We start from the raw sequence: 22,282 nt of genomic DNA on the forward strand, positions 1-22,282 counted from the left end.
TTTAAACAATGTTACATCCATAGTTTCATATGCACACATTTTCTTTTTATTTGGTATTTGTATGTCATATTTTATGTTTTGAATATACAATATTATCCTGAGGCTAATAAATAAAAAAAAACTTTTAAGAAATCACCAATGAGATACTAAACACGACACAACTTATTCGTAAAAAACAACACTCACCGTGGTTTATATTAAATAATGTTTTAGTTGGAAACAAAATGAAAAAATATGATTGATAATTTTTTTTAAAAAACATTGCAACATGAGAAGGGTAAATCTCAAGCTCAGATATTTTTCCCGATTATTATATAATAATTTAAATAGTTTGCTTTTATTAATTTTTTTAAATAAATATTATCATGGAGCCCGACAAACACCAGCCCCCGTGTGTCGTCCGAGACTAAGGAGACTTCCTCCTCTCTCCTCCGCACCTCTGTCTCTCCCTGTCTGTCAACCAGGACAGTTTCCGAAACCCAAAACCCTATTTTTATAATACTTTCTTCGTCTCTCAATTTTGTCTCTCCGCCCCACCTGGTACGTTGATCATTTTGGTGTATTTCTTACGTCTGTAGTCATCATTGCCTTTATTTCTTGCTTTTTAAAATCACCACAGCCTCCATTTCTCGCCGTTGCATGTTCATTGGGATCTTCTTGATCTGAAGTATATCGCCCGCTGTTCAATCAGTATCGAGCAGGCTGTTAAGGATATACAATCTCGGGCAGATAGGGTGAGAAATTACGGAGCGAGAGCGGGAGCCATTGTCGAAAAACTGGTTATATGATCGAGGGGAGGCTGACCCAGGTGGTTTTACGTTTGGTAATCTGTTGTATCTCTTCGTATCGGTACTTCGAAGTTGTGCTTTTACAGAACAATTTCGTTATTCGTACAAGTTAAGCTGAGAGGGAGATGGACAATGGGGATGGTGGTTTGGAATGTAGATTTTCTGGGTTGGGGAGGAACGATCACATAAATATCAATGGCAACGATGGATTGTTTCAGGTGATGAAAGCTGTTGAAGCTGCTGAGGCCACCATTAAACAGCAGGTCTTTTCCTATTAGACATTTCTCATCCCATGCAGTTAAAAATAACCATTTTCATATGTAGCTTATTATTTTCAGGCACAGGTTTACAGTTTAATCAGGATATATATGGAAAATTTACTTGACCATGGAATAAAATATTTGTTTGGTAACTCCAACTTGACTCTATTCTACTGAGAATGGTTGGTTCCAATGTTGTATCTGCTATTCATTCAACCTCAAATGATTGGTCCACTCTTCCCTGAGTGTATTAGTTACGAATACGAGCTAAACCCTGTAGCTGTTTATAGTAGTTCCAGTGTTCTAAACGGCGGTCGACCGCACCGCCTATGCATGAGGCGGTTGTTTTAGGTGGCCCAAGCTATACAACGTTGGGGAGGCGGGTCGAGCGGCGAGCAGGCGGGCGAGGTGGCGAGGCAGACAGTCAAGATTCTTAAGTTATAGTCTACAATTTTAAAAACCTAGTCAAAGTCAACTAATTTTAAATATTAAAACTCTAGCACACCTTACTTTCTTTATTTTATTTTTGGTTTTCACTCTCAACTCTTAACTCTCAACCACCACACACAATCCGCCGGCCGCCGCCGCCGCCGCCGCCACCGCCCGCCGCCGCCTACTGCCGCCAGCAGTCAGAAAAATAATTAAAAAATTTAAACTTAGTTTTTTTGGTAAAAATAATTATATTACTTTGTTAGCATAATAACATTAATATGATGGTGAATCTTTATTAATTGCACATTATCTAGATGATATTATATTTTGTGCTTAAAACATGATTTAATTGCACATTTTATATAAAAATGATTATATTGCACGATTATCTATAAAAAAATTACTTCAAAAAATTCAACGGCCTAGGCACCGCCTAGGAGGCTGAGGCGCCGCCTCCCGTCATTTACAACCTTGAGTAGTTTTATACAAGTGAGTTAGCTTAGAAAATATGGCTGATATGAAATTATTATGTCATGGAAAATTGGGGCACGTGCTCACGGCATTCTTTGCTGAGTTATAATCTTGTGCTTAGATGCGGATATGCTGTCTTAATTTTGATTGTATGTTTCTTCTAAATCTGGAATTGCTAAATATAATGCCCGAACCTTTCAAGCTTAATGTCGCCACGTGGATTGGAATTCACAAAGAGTTTAAGAATGTTTCAGTTTTTGATTTGATAAGACAGTGAGATTATGTGTATCACTAAATCATTATTGCGATAGTATGCTGAATTAGGAAGGTCATCTGCTATAATCGATGACTGATGTAATCATTTTTAACACTTAATTAATAATATTGTTTCCTATCAAAAAAAAAAGATTGTGAGAAATAAGGAGCAATCTTTAACATATGTACAGTTGTTTCTACTACAAATCAAACTGTGAAGGAGCGATCTTTTCTGTAGGTGCCGTCACTTCTGTTGAACTCTACCACAAAAATTGGTACTTATTTATTTTAAATTGCATTAAGATGGTAGAAATCCTGTAATCTGAAGGAAATCATGCTTAAACATCTATTTTTCTTGGCTTGTGACGCTACCATCTCAACCACACGGACAAATTTAGTTGTTCTAAAATGGTATAACTTGTATATATTATATAACTTGTAATTAGTAATTACCACTTCAGATTCTATTTCATTCATACCGAATCTTTATCATGCTAATCCCTTTTCCTTTTGATGATTCTTTTTATGACTTAATGGAAGCATCTAGAGAACGTGTTATCTTTGTTTAATTGTCTTAGTTGGTTTTGTTTTGGAATTCCCTGAAAAGAAACTCAAAAAAGTGGTAACCAATGAAAACTCTCTGTAAATGGATATATTTTTCCCGTGCTTACATCAATATTTAATATATTTTATAATAGAATAGCAATACATTAAAGGCGCTTAGTATCAGTGGATTGCAAGATGGATACTCTGCTATTATTTTGTTGCGGTAAGGAAAGTGAACTCATGGGGAATGGCATGTGTAGTTCATTGTAATGACCATTACTTACCGTAAGATTGAGACTCCACTTGTGAATAGCTTTGAATTATAGTTTGTCAAAAAGCTTCATGTGATTGATATCGTCATCAGTCCTCAGGGTTAACATAGGTTCACTGTAACCTTTTTCTGGGTCATGAAATCATTTCAAGATTATCCTCATCAATTCCTGGATCTGGGTAAAAGAACAGAGCCTCTTATTGCCCAGATTAGGCTTCTCCACCGTCTTCCCTGTCATAGTTCTAAGGACTTTGAGCCCTATGCCTGCTTACATCTGTAAAAGCCTTAAACTGCTGTCCTTTTTTTTGCCCGGTTAAAAGGTAAGTTTTACCGTGGCAGCATTAACCAGCTTAGTTCTTAGGATTACATACGCCGTGCCTTATTACAAATTTAAAAGCCTTTAATTGCTGTCCTTTTTATTTTGTGAGGTTAAATGGCAAGTTTTTCTGTGGCACCACTGGATTAATGGTTCTAACATTCTGAGCTTATCCCAGATACAGCCTTGTTGGTCAGTTCAGTTTGGTCATTTATGACAACATGATACCCCGAAATGTTCAATGTTAATTAAATCTGAAGCGATTAAACCGTTCTAATCTGTATTTGTTACTCGTTTGTTATCCCGATAACAGAGTCACACTGTTTCAAAAATAAATCGACCATATAAATGAATATCTTGAACTGGCCAAAAATAAGTTTTTTTTTTTGGATTTTGGCAGAGGTATTAATACTCCTCCATACTTGAACTCGAAGATAAGATTAGTGGTGTCGTGAATCTAATGAAATTACATGCTATGACATTCCTTATCATGGGTTGAATCGCGAATTCTGCTCTGTAAAGAATTTTTATTTGCTCCAATGAGCCCATTACAATTACCTGAGGCAGACAATTGATGGTTTCCCTTGTTGTTTGTAGGTGGAAGAGAACAATCGCTTGAGATCTGAACTCCAGAAAAAAAACGCGGAATTTGAGAAAGCTGTAAGAGTTCTTGCATCATATGCTTCCTGCTCAAGTTCGGGTTTTCCATTTTGTTGTTTCATTCATTTTCGTCTCTTTCGTAATTCAAATTTATACCACTGTTAGAAAATAATACGTCTGATTGTTTCATCGTACACCCTTTGTAACTTTGAAATACATTTCTATTTCTTAACTTCACAATCATTTATTTATATATGGAAGCATAGACGATTTGATTAGGCTGATCAACTAAAGATTAGAAGCCATTTCCTCCAAGCTCTCTTTGTTATTTTATCCGCATGCACTTTCTGGGAAGATGTCCGTGCAATACCATTTTACGTGAAAAGGAAAAAAGAAGTGAAAAGTGCTTGCATGAATCCTGCATATTATATGTCTATTATGATGCCTGTTATGCTTCATTTTATCACTATCAAATGTTCCAGTGATTTGATTTCGAAATAACAGTCAGATTAATATACTTGTATAGTATACCATGCAGTATTTGTGTGTGAGACTGGCTGCTCGTGAAATGGGTGAGTACTATCTCCATCTCAGTGATTAGAGATTATTTGTTCTTGATGACTAATCTATTGCTTTGGGCACCACCATAAAGCATAGTGGTCTCCATTATTCTATCTGCAAAACTGTTGATTATTTTATGTCTTGGATAATATGTGTCAATTATCAGAGTGCCATTAGAGTATTTATAAGATCCTGGAATACCATTTTCACAAAGTCAAAGGATATAGCCACATACTGAAACTGATTCAATTCCGCCATTTTTTGAGTGAGTTAATGTCCAGAGGAAGAGTCATGCACTCTTTTTTATTTGTCTCTGTCTTTCTTTCTTTCTTTGACATCCAAAATGATCAGGAAAGCCCTATGCAATCAAATTGAGGTAAATGGTAGAAGTTATCCAGGATTGAAGATCACAGATTAAATTTCTTCCTTCAGTGTGGAGAATCATATTTAAAATTTATATGGTCGATGAATTTCTGGTAAATGGATCTTTGTCTTGTGCTGTATTGATGATTGATGTGAATCTTATCTAAGAGCACCTGCTTCTATGATTGAGGCACTTGCATATTCTCATATAACATCTTGTGGCCTTCTTACATAAAGGAGACGTCCACAGGGTTTATGGGTCCAGCAGGCCTAAGATAATGATAAATATCAGAAATCCCACCTTTCTTTTTGTGAGAAGGGCACTTTTAAACTTTCCAAACTTTCCTGTCTTTTTAGGACACCACTTATTCTAAAGAAAGGATTACATTGAAGTAAGCTATGCCCCAAGTTCCCTTAAGCTCGGCTCTAGAGAAAATTTGACAAAGAGAACTGCATGGAAACTTTAGCATCGATTCTTCTCTCATGGTTTGTTGTGCTGACATATTAATTTTTTAAGCCTGTTTCAAATTTTTACTACAGTTTGATGTCAAAATTCTTCTGCTTCAGATCCACTGTAATATGCATGTGTGGAAATGTGCTTGACTGGTTACTTGTGTCACAAAGAGACCATCTCAAACATGTACAGTGCTTACAGATTTCATAATCTTGTCTTATCTATTGTGCTTCATGCAGAAATTAGGTGATCTGAGATATCAAAATTGCCAATCAGGTGATCAATGTGTTGAACATGTTGATGAATCTCACAGAACTGATCAAATTATTTCGGGGTCCCATAATCAAATAAGTGAAATGAGAACTATGGATATTAAATCTGGACGTGATTTATCAAATTCTGCTCTTCAAGAAGAATTGAATCAAAATGATATGGACCAGACAAGACACTCTCATATGGAAAATCATTTTGATAATGGCATAGTAAATGGACCATCAAAGCATGTCGGGGGTGGTGAGGTAGCATCAGATTATTACGGTGCTTCACAGTTTGTCTCACCATCTAATACATCAATTTCCCCTATTAGGTATGTCATATGCAAATAACCTATGAAAATATAATGAAATGAATATGAATTTGTTGTCTTGATATGTGATCTCTATTACCTGCTTTTATAGGTACCAGCTAGAAGGCAGTTCAGATTCACAGCTAAAAATATCTCGACACGGTTTGATTTCAATGGGTGAAAATGTTAATAGTCAAAAGCAGGTAACTCTCATAACTAAATATCGGATTTTATAATTTGCTTTTTGTGAGTATTGTTCCTAAAATTTGGTAAATTGGGGTCTTTGAAATCAAATAAGAGTTCATAGTTGTAAGTTGCTTGTATTCATCTATCATTTTTAGCATATTAGGTTTATATGTGTGTAGGATCTTGTTCCACAGGTCCAGGAACATGAAGAGGAGATTTTGCAATTAAAAAAACATCTTGCAGAGTACTCCACAAAGGTGTGGAAGAAAGTTGAATATTGAGATGTTAATGGCTGTGTGAAAGCATTTATATGTTCTTATCGATGCTGTGGCTTCTTTTGGTTTTTAGGAAACGCAAATCCGGAATGAGACATATGTTCTGGAGAAGCGCATATCATATATGCGTATGGTAGGGCAGATTTGCTTTGCTACTATTAAGATAGTCATTTTTTTCTGAATCTTGATTTTGGTTCTATGCTTCTATTCTTTCCAAAGGCCTTCGATCAGCAACAACAAGAACTTGTTGATGCTGCATCTAAAGCAATTTCTTACAGACAAGACATTATGGAGGAGAATGTACGGCTTACATATGCATTGCAGGTTCTTCTACAAAACAATTTACCTTCAGTGCCTTATGTATTCAACCAGTTTTGATCCTTTTGGCTTGATTATGGCTACTTTTGAATGTGTGCAACTTTAGTTTACCTATCCTGAACCCTACGTACCAAATTAAACATGTTGAGACAATAATTAAATTTTAGTGTCATGAAATGGCATCACTGAACATGGATAGGTTGGTCTGACTGATGTTTTGAGGAAACTGGTTTTGGTTTCTTCTTGCCCGTGGATGTTCATGTGATCTGGATTCAATTTGTTTGTCATTTGCAAATGATATAGTAGACATTATTTATCTAATCAATTACTTGGTATGGTTTATGGTAAAGCTATGGAGTTGCTTTTTCAGGCTGCACAACTAGAAAGATCAATGTTTGTATCTTCTTTAATGCCTCTTCTTGCTGAATATTCTCTTCAGCCACCTGTTGCTGATGCCCAATCCATTGTCAGTAACATCAAGGTTACTAAGCACTATCCTACCCTCTTTAGTTCTTGTAATATAAGATATTATTTAGACATAATATTTATGTTGCTTGCTGCAGTTTACATTATGTAGCTGTGGGTTGTTTTATTCAGATTAGAGTAGAATCATGTTTGAGGTCATGTTAGTAACTGGAGTTAAAACTAGCAAGATACGTTATTTTTCTGTTTTCTTTGAATTCCTGAAGTTTGTCTGTTCTATCGGGCTTTTCTATATGTATACAATATACATATACATATTATTATTATTATCTATACTTCTATACTATATTATTAAGTGTGAGGACCCTATAGTAACTATCTAGAGAGGACACCAACTTTTTTTTCCCACTTTTACCCTTATATGATACTAATATTACACTTTTGTTTTTTGTTTTTTTTTTTTAATTTCAACACACTTTTATTTTTATTTTTTTATTTCAACTATTAAATTTAAATTTAGTCCCTCCAAAATTTGTCAAATTTCACTTTAGTATATCGATAATAATAAAAAAGATGCGTGTGCATAGTAACTAGTTATTATTAATATTGTTATTGATATTAAAGTTGAGGGCTGTATACCGACTAACTTTAGTGTTATCGTCCATTAATTTTATGAATATTCATAATGCTCATACTTCAATAATTATATTATCTAATAGTTAATCCATAGAATAATACACATTGAAATAAGCTAATCATCACATTTTCAAAACACCGATTATACCTGTGCTATGTTAATTATTTTAACTTATGATAATTTATAAATGAATACCGGCTGACATGATGAAAATAAAATTCTAATAAAAAGGTCATTCTAACTGGTTATAAACAATCCTATAATTTTTTTTTTGAAATGAAATTATATTAAAGTAGAAAAATAGAGTACATGTAGGCAGATAAGATATCCGCAAAAACCACTAGAAAGAAAAAAGATATCGCACTCTCGTAAATAACATAGAAATTTCCAATTCCTCACAAGGTCTGAGATAGATAAATGATTAAAATCTTCCAACTTTCTCGTCCAACTAGCTACTCTGAATTTGATCTTCTCCCAGACCTCTTCCATAAATTCTGTTATATCATTCTGTTCCAATCAAATTGACCAAAATATGCCGTGGACTACCACATTCCAAAAAAACCGACTTTTCCTCTTTGTAGGTAATCTTGTTTCCAAAAGAAACATATAATGCGCCGCTCTTGGAAAGATCCACTCTCCCCAGTTCCTGCAAACTCTGTTCCAAATTCCACTCGTGAACGAGCAATGCAGAAGTAAATGATCTTGATTCTCCTCTTTGTTTCGGCACAGGTTACACCAGTTCGGACATAACGCATAGCTAGGTCATTTTTTTGCGAGAAATCGCATGTCGGTAATTTCCCTAGAGCCACAGTCCACGAGACAATCCTATAAAAAATCACCCCTAAAGGTTCTGATTTTAATATAAATTCTCAGTAATTTATATATTAATTGATATAGTTCCAACAAATATTTAAAAAAACCTCTGTGACAAAAAAAACGACTGCACACAACGTTTGCACAAGACCACTAGTACAATTTAATGTTGGGATGGAAACAAGATGAAAATTGAGATAAGATGTGAAGTTGTTAGATCACTTCCCATTTAAGGTTTTGTGGGCAGGTGGATCATATTTTCAGCAATTTAATTAATTTTATACACAAAGCTCATAAATTTATTGGTTTTGTTATGTAGTACTGGAGAAGGAGAAAGTGATCTTCTGCGGAATTATATATCATTGTGCAGTAAAAAATCTTATATTACCGAGTCAATTCAATATCTACTAGATATTAGTTCAAGTTTATTCATCATTTCTGTTAACTGAATACGAGCTTAGCTGTTTCAAATGAATTTTCCCATATGGTTTTTTTTTGTAGATGTTATACTATTTCTAATTTCCATAATACACATTAATACATATTATATGATACAGTTGTCCCGTGTTCAGAAATTCTTTTGGTTTATGAAAATGAAACAATACCTTAATTTAAAATGCTTACTGATATGAGATTAGGGAGTGTGAAAATTCGACTTCACCATTAACTAACATATTGTACTATTACCTTGTTGAAAGATCAGTACCATTACCTACCAAAAAGATGACGAGCAACTATCATCTCTAGATCTGGGTGGATGAATATAATCACGCTTTATGGTGGGGGATTGTGTCTATATTGGTCCCATTAAATTAATGTTTTTTGTGATTTCAGGTTTTATTTAGACATTTGCGAGAGCAGCTTCTTGTGACTGAGGTATGTTATAGAAACTTAAAAATAATTGTACAAAATATAAGTAGAGAGGGATTTATATCCAAGTGACATCAATTGATGCTGCACTGGCTTTATTTTTCAAATTCTTGCCTCACATGTTAGTCAATTGTTTTCCAGGGAAAGCTCAAGGAGTCACAGTACCAACTAGCTCCCTGGTGCTCTGTTGTGAATCCCTCAAATTTGAGTCAATCACCATTTCATCCTATCGAGGTAGAAATTTAAAGTTACTGCTTCCAGCTTTTGTTTGTCTCTCTTTATCATGCCAATTAAATAGTAAAAAAAATTAAATTGGTTTGGTGATAAAGGATTATTTTTAAAATATATAATATAATGGTGGCAAAAGTGCAGTTTTCACTTTGACGAATGAGGGTACATTATCTTTCTTTGAGAGTTAGATGGAATTCATTGACATTGTTATAAATTTACAATGATCTGAGATTCTGAAGCATGGCAATCAACTTAAACTTTTGCGAAAAAATTACTGTACCAATTATTTCCCTTTGGATATTGGCTTCTAGATGTCTTTTACTGTTTACATTTGAATATTACTCGCCTTACGTGAAATATATTGATTATGTCAGATGAGAAATGGGTTGGAACTGGTGCAGCAACCAACATTTTCTAATGGAAATATGCCATCTTCAGATGCTCAAACAACACTTGACGAAGATTTACTGGGTCGACCTCAAAGTGGTCTGAATGATGCTGTGAAGAACTCGGAGCACGATGAATTAGGGAGATATCCACATTTTGCGAACAGGTGAGTCTGGTCTAATGGAGATTTTGACGTTGATGATGACATGAAATGCATTCTCTACTCGTACCCTTCTGTTGAAGATGTTGGTTTCTTAATCTGTCCACACAAATCATTTACTGATGGTATTTCCTGCTCGTTATTCCCTCAAACAATATGAAAGAAAACTGATTCTTGCATTCTTGCGTAGTTTGATCGTTTTCTTTTTGGTTTTCACTTATTGTATCAGCTTATTTGCTTCAGATTGAGGCTGTTAACCTTGTTATTTCTATTTGTTTATTTATTGAACTTCTTGGCAGTGATGTTGCATTTCTTGTATGGTTGTAATTCAAATGACAGATTTGTAGAATTACAAAATACTAGGATAAGTTTGTATTAGGACTGGGTTAATAGGGCTTGTACAGTTTTATCAGTCTCCAACTCAGTACAAATATTATGATGTTAATATACGTGAAGTCCACATTTCACTGACTAATACTGGTTTATCTGGTATGTGGAAGATCTTCTCATCTCACACTGTAAATGTGCATCTGTTGTGGTTAGTGGTCATGTGAAGCTCTGGTAATGGTGAATCTTTATCATTCTTAATGATCATCAACACAAAAAAATGGTATTAGCATGTGCGTTTTACCCGCTGGAAGTGCACTACCTTGATTTAGATATAGTATTTGATTTGCAATGAGTTTCAGTCGGTATAACTCATGGTTAGCTACTCATTGCATATCCTTCTTGGTCTTTAGGAGTCCTGCATCCCAGGAAGTACCTGCACAGTTTGCAATTAACCGGGCTGATTCAAATCTTGTTCGAAATAACGAAGAAACTGTGAGTAAAAAGGTCACATTTGGTGATCTGGTTCGAAGTAGGGATGTTGATGAACCTGACATTCAAGGGAATCAAAGTGATAGAGAGCCTTCAGTTAATTGGACTTCTAAAGCTTCTGCATACACCACAACTCTCGATGATCCTAACTCCTCGTATCCTCCTTATCTAGCACCAGTTCTTGAGGAACCATCATCCTCTTTCTCTGATGGTTAAAATTCTCATTTGACATTTTTTTGCTGCTTTAAGCATAATTATGGCGTACAAAATTTTAAAATTGGTAAACTTTGACCAGCTGCAGATGATGACCCACTACCAGCAATAAAGGATCTCCAAATATCAGGCGACGCTTATCCCGGACAGCAACTCCAAGCTAGTGGATTTTCTATCAATGGAACAACCAGTTGTAATTTTGGAGTAATTATTAACTGTGGTTTCTCCTATTTTGTTACAGTCTAGTGAATACTTAATTTCTGTTCCTTTTCTTGCTGTTGACTTGTTTTTTTCCTTAATTCACAGTGGTTACGGCACATGGAAGATGGATCTTTTAATTATATTGATGGTATTATTTTTATTAGTAGTTTCGGTATTAAGTTTTTGGGTTTTTATTTCTTATTTCTGATCATTTTCATATTGCTGATTCCAGGTGCAAAGCAACCAGATTATCTTGTTTCCGCTGACGATGTTGATACATATCTTGCCATTGAAGTACAGCCGCTTGATGACCGGAAACGGAAGGTACTGTCAGATGTATGTGTGCTTACTTGTATATGTGACCCCGTATCGTCGTGTTTGTTATTGTGCTTTTATGTTGTTTGCTATTTAATCTTCAGTCAGCAAGGAATGCACTAAAAAAATGGTAATGCAGGAACAATGGTGATGGCACTCTTTAATTATCTGATGTGAATGCCTGTTTTGACTCGGAAAAGTAACTTATTTGGCATATTTTAGAGTTGAAGTGATATTAAATTGAAGTCATTAAATTTAGCTTATATCAGATTTTCTGTTGAATTGATGAGAAATGAGGTATTCTGTGCTACGTACAATAGTTCTAAAGTGTCGTGAAATCATTTTTACTTATATTACTCCTGGATCTTCAGCACTCAGAAAGCAATTGAAGGATATTAATAAAATGGAGTTTACCGAAGACTTAGTTTTTGTGCTAAGCTCACTTGAGAATTACTAATTCGAGCAGTGCTCATACTATCCTGAGCATTCTTTTATGATGTCGAAAAATTATTTTTCATTTCCTGCGATGAGAAATTGTATTTCAAAATTGCCCTGAAACTTAATGGACACTCTCTAACTAAACAGCTACTTTTCAGCGTAAATGAAAAGCATGTTAAAATCACATTTATAGCTTTCATTCTGAACTAAGTTTTAAACCTAACTAGTAACTAGGGAGAGGAAGTATTAGATTATGAACAGTTAATCATTTGCCAGCAACTTTTTACAATCAAGGATATCATGCTGCCAGTTCATGCACATTTTGTCAAGATAAACTAACGAGCTTGTCATCTTTTGAGGTCTTAACATGATGCTATTTTGATGTTAATACACTAAAAGAAAATTTAGCAGGCGGGTAAGCAAAATAATGACACCAACATGATTGTAATGTTCATAGAAGTATGTGTGGCTTGAATTTCTCTGAAAAGCACATGCGTGCTTTGAATGATCACCACGATTTTAGCAAGCATTGTTCTCTTGCAGTTTCTGAAGATTTTGTTTCTTTCCGTTTCAGGGTGAACTTGTGAAGGTCTTCGCCAATGAGCATAGGAAAATCACATTAGGTAATGCATTCTTGGCAGGCAAACTTGATTTTACCTGGACTTCATGATTATGATATACGGTGTATCTTGGTTTACAATATTCAGTTATCTTTGTTGGAAGTTGTTTGAACCTATGCAACACCTTCGTCAATCTACGTATTAGTAGTACTGGTTATACATTTGTAGAGACAATCCTTGGGGTAATTTTGAATTTTACATAAATTTCTCCTTCAAGGTCTCCTTGTCAGAAAGTATTATTGCCATTAAATTGTTGCAGTTTCCAAGTCCAAATTTGGTTTCCAAGCACAATAACATTTTCAACTTGTCGTAAATGTTATTGGACCGCCGCCTTGTGATAGTTTGAGCCATAGGTCTGAGTGTGACCTTTGGCAGCCAATATTTCCTGGACTGTACTTCAGCAATATGAGCTTCACCCTATCTGCTTGTCTCATTCTTCGGTGTCCATTCTTATATGTAATTGTGGCAACATGCAGACTCAACACTTGTTACTCTTTGGTGTGACGAGATTTTTTACACTAGGTGCAGTTAGAAGGTTTTGACTGGCCTGTCGATTTGCTTCTTTGGTGAATGACGCTCTAACACAGTTCTTTTCTTAGTTGTCTTTTATGCCAATGACAGTCTCAACAAAATTATTCTGAACCTTAAATTCCTTCTTCAGCATGGTTTGTTGAATTATTCATTAATAGACGACAGATTCTCGTCGCCAAGAACTTGATACTCCATCAAACTTAATATTAAGGGCAGCCAAAAATAATGTTAATTCTCTCCATTTCGCCAAAACTTTTAAGCAAGCTCAATCTTTACTACACTTCATCTGGATGCATTGGTAATGGTCCATCTCTTGCCAAAGATTTTTCAAGAGATCGGCATGTTTAGTGACTCTCAGAATTCCCTTTCCCTGTTTGGCGCCAACAATTTTAGTCTCGATTTCATAGATTTGTGCAGCGTTGCAAACCTTCAAATATATCTGTTTGAGAGCCTCCAAAATTTCTTTGTTAATGTTGAGAACATATAGGGGTCGCTGATTTCTAGGGCATGGAATTCCAAATCTAGGACATCATCATCGAGTCTTCTTCATTCCGTGAATTGAATTTACAGATGGCTTAATTTATGTTTTTCCTTCAAGTGTGTTTGCACCGGCTGAGACCTCTTCAATTAATTTCTTATACATGTTGCCTGAATATTGGGTAGTTCTCAATAGTAGAATAAATGTTCTCAATGGCCTGGGTCTTAATTGCTTGAGGTTCAGTTGAGGTTGAGTTCAGTGGAGTTCAATATGGCTTAAGAACATAGGAAGAACTAAAGAAAAAAGGACCAGAAAAGAATGAGAAAATAAGTTTCTGGAATGAGAACTAGATGAAACGACGATGAAAACTTTTTAAACATGGACCAGGAAAGAAATTAGCAAAATTAAATAAGGAAGAATGCAATTTCTCAGTGAGAGTCTATGGCTCTAATACTACTCTGAAAAAAATGTCGATTTCTCTATATTTTAAATTATGATTGCTTATATGAATATAAATTTACAGCTGCGGCTTAACTAGGAAAGAATAAAATTTGAAAATATTATAATCCTAGGATACAGATAAAAAGACTAAACTCCCTAAAATTAGGGATTACAGTAAAAAGTAAATCTCTTGTATTCCTTTCAGAAAAATCTCTTGTATCATCACACAGTTTCCTAAAATAGAAAATGTGCTTCTAACGCAGGTAGAATCATTAATACTTAATTTATTTTCTGTTTCCGTCTTTTCTTCCACGATATTAATTTGCTCATGGCGAGGACCATAAATTCTCCAGTGGGGCTGTATCTTTTGTGAATTTATGACATTGATACTACAGAACTGAGAGAAATGTAGATAAGAAGTATTCAAATTGGGACACGATTAGGAACGCTACTTACCTGGCAAAAATCAACAGGTCACTTGTGTTAGTTTGTTTTTGCATCTATAAGCTTTATTGTAGTTCTTTGGTGTGAGAATAAGAAAGAAAATGAGAAAAGGAAAAAAAAAGATTGATAACCTTTTTCTCCAAGTCAACCCAGGCTGTTATTTTTTGGCTCGATAAATATTTTTCTCTTTAATAAGTTCCTCATTAAAAGTAATTTTTTCCTGTGGGCGTCTCTAGTAGTTAACTTGTTCTTACCATTCTTAAGCAATTGAAAATTTTCAAATTTTGTGATTCCTACAATAGCTGTTAAATTTTTGTTTCATTGTTGGACACTTGCTGCTCTTGGTTTTCAGCATTTTTTTTCCTTTTCTCTTGCAGGTCAAGAAATGCACACTTGCATAGAGAAGACTCTTTATGGCGGTCATGCTTCATATAAATTATCACTGTCGGTAAGATGGCTGCTTAGAAATTATATTTTCAAAACCTCCTAGTTATTTATTGCAGAACTGCACTTTTTTAACTCATATTCTGAAACTGTGGCAGTTATTTACCTTGTGCTTACTTTTTCTCTTTGACGCTGAAGACTGGATATCTTGATATATGGGAGCCAGTTACATTGACCATAAAAAGGGATGGTTACAGCATAAAGTGCAGTGGTGGTGATGTAATCACTGATAAGTTTTCCTCCTCCACAATTGTAAGTTCTATGTCCATTTGCACTTCTGTCTTAAATGATCAAACTCTACCCTGCCCTACTCAAAAGCTCCAAAAAAGTAGCAATATCCAGAAAAATTATGTTTAACTGTATGTCACTCCGGGGGAGTCCAAATTCTGTTTCTACTGGATCAAATCTCATGTTTCTGGAAGCAATGCCGGATTCTTCCTGGTTCATTACATAATGGAAAAAAGATTTGAACGATTTCCATGTAATCATATGCAAGCAACTCTCATCTTAAAGAAGTGTAATGTGCCCCGATTTTTTTTTTTTATGGGAAACGATATTTTATTAATGATAAAGTGATTACATAAGAAGTTACATGAGTGGACTAGAAGTTCACTTAGTTAAGTTTGTAACCGATAATGAAACTAAATTAGTGATACACATAATCCCACTGTCTCATCAAATCCAAAATTGCAACATTGTCGAAATCTTTATGAGTTCCGATCCACATCGCAATGGTAGTCTTGATTTTGTCCCAGCACATCTCTGAATTTGCTTCAATATCTTCAAAAATTCTTTTGTTTCTTTCCAACCAAACCGTCCAACAGATGCAATGGACAACGACTTGCCAAAATATTCTTCCTCTATTACCTGTAAGGCATCCCAAATCCATGCTGAATAAATCTTTGGTCGACTTAGGTATAACCCAAAGTCCCAAACCAACTGTAGTTCTTGCAACGCTCGCTCCCACAATGATATCGAAAATGGACAATGGATAAGCATATGGTCTTGAGTCTCTAATTCATTTTTTGCACAGCACACACCAGTTGGGAGACAAAGCACTTCTCGGACATCTTTTTTGAATTATCTCCGAGGTAGGTAGCTTACCCAGATTAACTGTCCAAGAAAAAATCTGGATCTTGCTTGGAACCGGAACTTTCCAAATGGCCTGGAAACTTTGGAAATGAGGATAAAGATTGTTTGGGAAAAAAGACTCATAGAATGAGCTGACCGAGAAAATACCCGAAGAATCCCCACTCCACTGAATAAAATCATCTACCCCTTCTACTATCCTAACCGAATCTAGGACTCCTAGTAACTCTGACAACTGATCAAGTTCCTCATCTCTCACCTCCCTACGAAACTCAAGAACCCAAGATTGATTACGTGTGACAGTATCAAACTGGACAAAGAACGATATAGGCATGTTGTGAATCAATGAAAGCTGAAACAAAGCTGGAAATTTGACTTCGAACGGAGAGTCCTTCCACCAACTATCCTCCCAAAATCTAACCATATTCCCTCCTCTCACCTGAACAGAAACTCTCTGTTTAAAAGTCGGGTATAAACGGGAAATAAACTTCCATGGACATCTAAATGTTACATTTCTTGCCAACCCCGCATCCCATCCATTTTCTTGTAGCCCATACTTACTAACAATTATCTTCTTCCATAAAGTCCCTTCTTCTCGAAAAAATCTCCACCACCACTTCCCGAGCAATGCCTTATTTCTGAAGTGAATATTCCCAATTCCCAATCCACCATTATCCTTTGGTTTACAAACATTATCCCAAGCTACCAGATGAATGTGTCCATCACCATCCGCCCCATCCCATAAAAAATTCCTTGAAATCTTGTCCATCGAATTCACTATCATTTTGGGGACCCTAAACAACGACAGGTAATATATCGGGATTGAATTCAAAACCGATAATATTAGTGTTAGTCTTCCCCCTTTAGACAGGAATGCTTTCTTCCATGTAGCCAATTTCTTCGACATTTTAGCCACCACGGGCTCCCAAAACGATGCTTTTAACGGATTGCCTCCCAACGGTACTCCCAAGTATTGAATAGGCCAATTCTCTATACCACATCCCAATTGTAGTGCTAATCTTTCAACATCTTCTTGATCACGGTTGATTCCCAACAAAGCACTCTTTTCCCAATTAATTTTTAATCCAGACATATTACAAAACGAAGTCACAACTTGTACCAAGAATCTTATGTGATCCTCGGTCTGCACAAAGAGTAGCGTGTCATCCGCAAATTGAATTTGAGATATCGCGATCTTGTTTCTACCAACCTCTATACCCCTTATGAGATTCATTTCCTTAGCTTTGTCGATCAACCTTCCCAACAATCCACAACCAAAATGAAAAAGAAAGGAGATAATGGGTCTCCTTGGCGGAGACCTTTGAAAGCCCTGAATTTTCCTCTCGGCCTCCCATTAATCATCACTGAAAATGATACATTCGACACACAACCTTGCATCCATGATCTCCATCTTCTGCCGAACCCCTTTTTCATCAAAACGAAGTCCAAGAAGTCCCGGCTCACATTATCATACGCTTTCTTGAAATCCACCTTCATAACCCATCCCTTTTTTTTGTTTCTCCTACCCTCTTCAATCAGTTCGTTTGCTATAAGACCACAATCGAGAATTTGTCTTCCTTCAACAAATGCATTCTGAGATTCTGAAATTGTATCCACTATCACGTTTTTCAACCTCTCTGTTAAGACTTTTGCTATTATTTTGTACAAACTTGTTATGAGACTTATCGGTCTGAAATCCCTCACTTTGTACGAATCGACTTTCTTTCTAATCAAGCAAATATAAGTCTCATTAGTTGCACCATTTATAATGCCTCCTTGAAAGAATTCATCAAATACCTTCATAAAATCTCTTTTTACTATTTCCCAACACTCTTGGAAAAAAGCCATAGTAAATCCATCAGACCCCGGACTCTTTCCGCCATCGCACTTGAAGACTGCTTCCTTGATCTCTTCTACCGTGAAATTTTTTTCCAACTATCTACTCATCTCTTCTTCAATTGGGCTCCATTCCACTCCTTCAATGCCCCAACCTCTTGCAATCGGCACGCTGTACAAACTCTTAAAGAACTGTAAAATTGTTGAAACAATTTCGTCCCCACATGTTGTAATGGTTCCATCATTTCTTTCCAATCTATCAGTTGTAGCCTTACTTTTACGTTGGTTTAGTAGCGCATGAAAAAATCTTGTGTTTTGATCCCCATCTTTGATCCATTTCAGCTTGCTTTTTTGGTAATGTATTTGGTTCTTCCGATTTATCAGTTCTTCTAACATCATTTTTGCTTCTTTTCTCTCACTCGAGGTTTCCTCCGAACCCCTCCCCTCGGCCTCCAATTTATCCAGCCTGCTGATTTTATTTAATAACTCTGCTGATTTCATTTCCACCCTACCATACACCTCTTCATTCCATCTTTTTAATTTTGCAAATGTTGAAATCATTTTGAAATCAACCAAGCATATATATCCTGACCTGCGTCACTTTGTTTTTTGTGAATCGATCTATACTTAGAGAGTGGTTTTGATGTTTGGTTTGTCTGTTAGAGTCGTTTAACTTGGATTGAGTCATTTATTTTATCTATTATATAGTGCAACATTTCATGATAATCAGTTGCGCTCTTGAAAAATATACATCTAGTCTTTTACTTGAATGTTCAAGGATCAATAAAGATAGCTCTCTATCATCCGCAGATGAACGAGTAATGTTATTATTTGGATTTTTTGATCTTGGTTTGCCTTCTTTTTTGCTCACTAAAACAGACAGTTTAGAAGATGATTGGTTCTTGCGGCAATATTCATCCATATGTAGTTTTATCAATGTAATTATGATGATTTTAGGATGTTAAAATAACAATTGGCTTTTATGTTGCGTTCTTTTTTGTTTAGGCTGTTCCAGATGAGGTTTTTAACTTGAAGTGGAGTAATTTAACCTTTTGTCAGGATAATATAGTATTACAGATGACATCTATTGAGTAGATTTGAAATAAAACTGAATGCTATAAATCGAGTTAAATAAGTAACAGAAACCTCTCAAAAGTGATTGTCATTCTCATTTCTTGAGGTCATATGAGCTTAGACTTACCAACTAGAGTAGGAGAAGTGGGAGGAAAATTATGCATCTTTTGCAGGATTAGCAACATAGGTCTTGGTATTTGTAAAAGCATTAATGCCTTGGTCTGATTATTGATAACTTACATGTAGCTTTGGTCAAACATTCATATATAGCAACAATGTCGACCTTTCCATAGAGCATTTTACAATATCATTTATTGTCTTTCCAACTCAGTGTAAAACTGTTAATGGTTGACAATGTTCGAGAAACTGATCAATTCTTTTCTGAATTATCAAGTATTTGTCCTCTCCAGAATTTATCTAACAAGTCATAAATTCTTTTTATACACCTGTTTGTTTGATATTAATATTCCTTTCTAAATATTCAGGTCTCAATTCCTTCTGGAAGTGTGACAGAATTTTCCATTTTTGATTCAAGTGGGACTGAACGCCTTTTGAGGGCAGAGAATAGCTCGACGGATGTAAGTAGGTAAGTTGAAATTACTTTGTTTGCTGTGTCTGTTGCCTGGTGTAATTGCTGCTGTCAAACGTGAGATAATCTGAATGCTATCTCCTTCATTATCTTACTATATGAGGAAGCCAGAGAATCCAGCTGGCAAAACTTGTTCAAAATGAATAATAAAACTGCATCACGTGGATATGATCCCGGATTCACAAGGGTTTGGGTTGAATGGGCTATTCCTCTCTGTAAGAAAACATTTGGGTCTCATTAACCGAATGGGGCCTGAAATGCTGCTACAAGCCATATTAGTGTAACAAATTGGATTCCAACCTACATCTCAGGCTACTTTGTTAGTCCCGATTTGGTTTCTGGACGTTTTGGAAGGGATGTCATTCCATTCGGAATCAAGTTAGGAGTAGAATCCTGTTCTCTTGTTCGTTGCCAATTATAAAAGGCACGTGTCAACTGTGAAGAACAATTTCGTTTAGATCTCTCCTAATTGCAAAACATTTTATCTGAAACCTGCATATTCACCTAACTGAATAGAAAACAAAAATTCTGATTTCCGCCTGCCTTAAAAAAAAATAAAAAATTGTTGACCAGGCTTAAAAATCAAAATCATCCCGAGCGGACATTCTTTTCCAAAGTACCAGTTGTGATGACGAAGGACTTCAGGGGATAGTATACTGAGGACTCGAACTGTTCTGTGATAATGCTAGTATTTTTTGAATGAATACTTTTGTTGTATACGAGGCCCGTAGGTTGCCGTATTGGTAATAACAGAAGTTGCTGACAATATTGGACATTGGTGAACCGGCAAGATGATCCGTGTGTATTTTGATTGCATTGAGTAATTTTTTCTTGAAACAATTGGAGCCTCAGTTGTGCAACTTTACTGTTGGTAGTAGTGAAATTAGTTGCGTGCAGGAGAGTGAAATGAGATGCTATAAAAAGAGTAGATTTTGGGAGAATGGTGATGAATATGAATGGAGTGACGATTGATGATATTAATGGTGGTGAGAGGGCAGAAGATTGTACTTGCGACAGGAGAGGTGGATGAATTGTGGAGTTATGGAGACGAGCGGTTGTTTTGGTGTGAATCTGAACGAGTTAAAGTTTTCTCTCTGAGAGAGCCAATTCATTTTCAGAAATCTTCAGTTTATATATTTGGAGGAGCGGTGTTTCCGGGGTCAGATGATTTATTACGAATTTGATATATATTTATTACTACACACAAGTAATTATTTGTGCATTCTTTCACAGATTTTGGACCAAAACACGGTTACTGTTCTCACTCTAATTACAAAGTATATTTTTTAAAGTGTCTATTTTTAGTGGAGGAACACCTCCCTAATCGTTTCTTTCTAACTATGTGATTTGCTTTCATTTTACAGTTTGAGGGATACAATTGTTCTTACCCTAAGGTTATTCACCGTGAAGGTAAATTTTAATACCGTGCAAATGTTTTGCATAAATCAAGTGTGGCCAAGGTGCATAATCCTCGCTAAATTCTTTAATCTCTAATTGAATCACTGATTTCCTTTATGCCTAGTTTATGATTTTTTTTAATGTAAAAATGAAGCCATTCTTCCCTTGATCTCGAACAACCAGTGCTGCACTTATCCAGGAATCGCATCTCATTATGCAAAAATTACTTGAGGGAAATGTATCAAAAACAGCCTAGAGATTTGATTGTAGCCATATTTTTTTTTTTTTTTTTTTTTTGCAGGCTAATGAAAAGAAGAAAGGGAAGAAAAAAGGCCTGTTTTTCAACAAGTAAAGAGTCCACATAAACCTCTTCAATGACACACCCTCGCATCGGAGGACATATTTTATGTACATTTTGTTAAATTTTGCTTCAAGGGTTCTAGTCTAGGTTGTACAAAGTCGGGATTCTTTTGTTAACTTGTATAAAGTTGGAGCTATATTTTCAATATAAAGCTTCTTTTTTTTTTGAAAGAAAGAAAATATTTTATTGACAAACTACTCTCCTTCGAAAGCTCAGGAGTCGGATGCAGAGGTGAAAAAGAAAAAAAGTAGTACACTTTTTTTGATGAATACATAACTTGTAGTGTATTTCTATATGGCATTTTGGTGTTCTGTTTTGCTAATTGTTTTGTGTGTGTGTGAAAGTGGTGTATTTATTGATATAAATTTTATTTTGAATTAATTGGACCCATTGGGTTTATGATTGGTGACCACCTCAAGTAAACTGGGTGGTATGAAATTGAATTGATCGGATTTATTTTTGAACCGATCGAATTTTCATAAAAATTAAAATGTCCACATTTTACTAAAAAAAAAAGATGGAACAAGTGGAACAAAATATATCTCTTTCAAATTTATATTGTCGGAACCAAAGCTGCAATGCTTTTGGTGTACTTGTTTTGGATGATTCTTCATTTCTTTTATGAAACATTTCTAAGTTAGAACATTTCGACAAAAATAAATAAAATCAATTATCGGAAAAATAATGAAAATTTTTAATTATAAATTGCTAAAAGTTTACATATTTAACCTTTTGATTTAATAATATAATCATTTTTCAATTAATTTTAATATAATTTGCACGCGAGTTTATAAATTAAAAAATGGAAA

The 22,282-nt window shown here is 35.3% G+C and overlaps 1 protein-coding gene across 13 annotated transcripts; it reads left to right on the forward strand.

The window, feature by feature from the left end:
• The first annotated feature begins 371 nt into the window (after positions 1-371).
• Positions 372-21,691, forward strand: LOC140809645 (uncharacterized). 13 transcript variants are annotated; one of them, XM_073167339.1, is made up of 23 exons: positions 372-544; positions 692-823; positions 1,007-1,051; positions 3,937-3,999; positions 5,557-5,903; positions 5,995-6,085; positions 6,248-6,325; positions 6,417-6,476; positions 6,563-6,667; positions 7,032-7,142; positions 9,369-9,410; positions 9,546-9,638; positions 10,010-10,188; positions 10,923-11,212; positions 11,297-11,418; positions 11,521-11,563; positions 11,648-11,739; positions 12,743-12,791; positions 15,060-15,130; positions 15,265-15,378; positions 19,611-19,711; positions 21,079-21,124; positions 21,414-21,690. In XM_073167339.1, the coding sequence occupies exons 2-23, from the start codon at positions 785-787 to the stop codon at positions 21,462-21,464; spliced, it is 2,232 nt and encodes a 743-aa protein (XP_073023440.1). In that variant the 5' UTR covers positions 372-544; positions 692-784; the 3' UTR covers positions 21,465-21,690. The 13 variants fall into 13 exon arrangements, 12 of the variants coding, with proteins under 12 accessions (XP_073023440.1, XP_073023438.1, XP_073023439.1 ...); XM_073167337.1 differs by having other exon boundaries at positions 372-540; positions 669-823; XM_073167338.1 differs by having other exon boundaries at positions 372-540.
• The last annotated feature ends 591 nt before the right edge of the window (positions 21,692-22,282 follow it).

The sequence above is a fragment of the Primulina eburnea genome, chromosome 13 (genome assembly GCF_022965805.1).
Source record: "Primulina eburnea isolate SZY01 chromosome 13, ASM2296580v1, whole genome shotgun sequence".
Classification (NCBI taxonomy): domain Eukaryota; kingdom Viridiplantae; phylum Streptophyta; class Magnoliopsida; order Lamiales; family Gesneriaceae; genus Primulina; species Primulina eburnea.

Bases quoted from the DNA above. Each gene is read 5' to 3' on its own strand.
- LOC140809645 (XM_073167331.1), top strand. From the start codon at position 914: ATGGACAATGGGGATGGTGGTTTGGAATGTAGATTTTCTGGGTTGGGG. The intron at 6,477-6,562 runs GTAGGGCAGATT...TTCTTTCCAAAG, and splicing joins GCATATCATATATGCGTATG to GCCTTCGATCAGCAACAACA. The intron at 19,712-21,078 runs GTAAGTTGAAAT...TTCATTTTACAG, and splicing joins AGCTCGACGGATGTAAGTAG to TTTGAGGGATACAATTGTTC.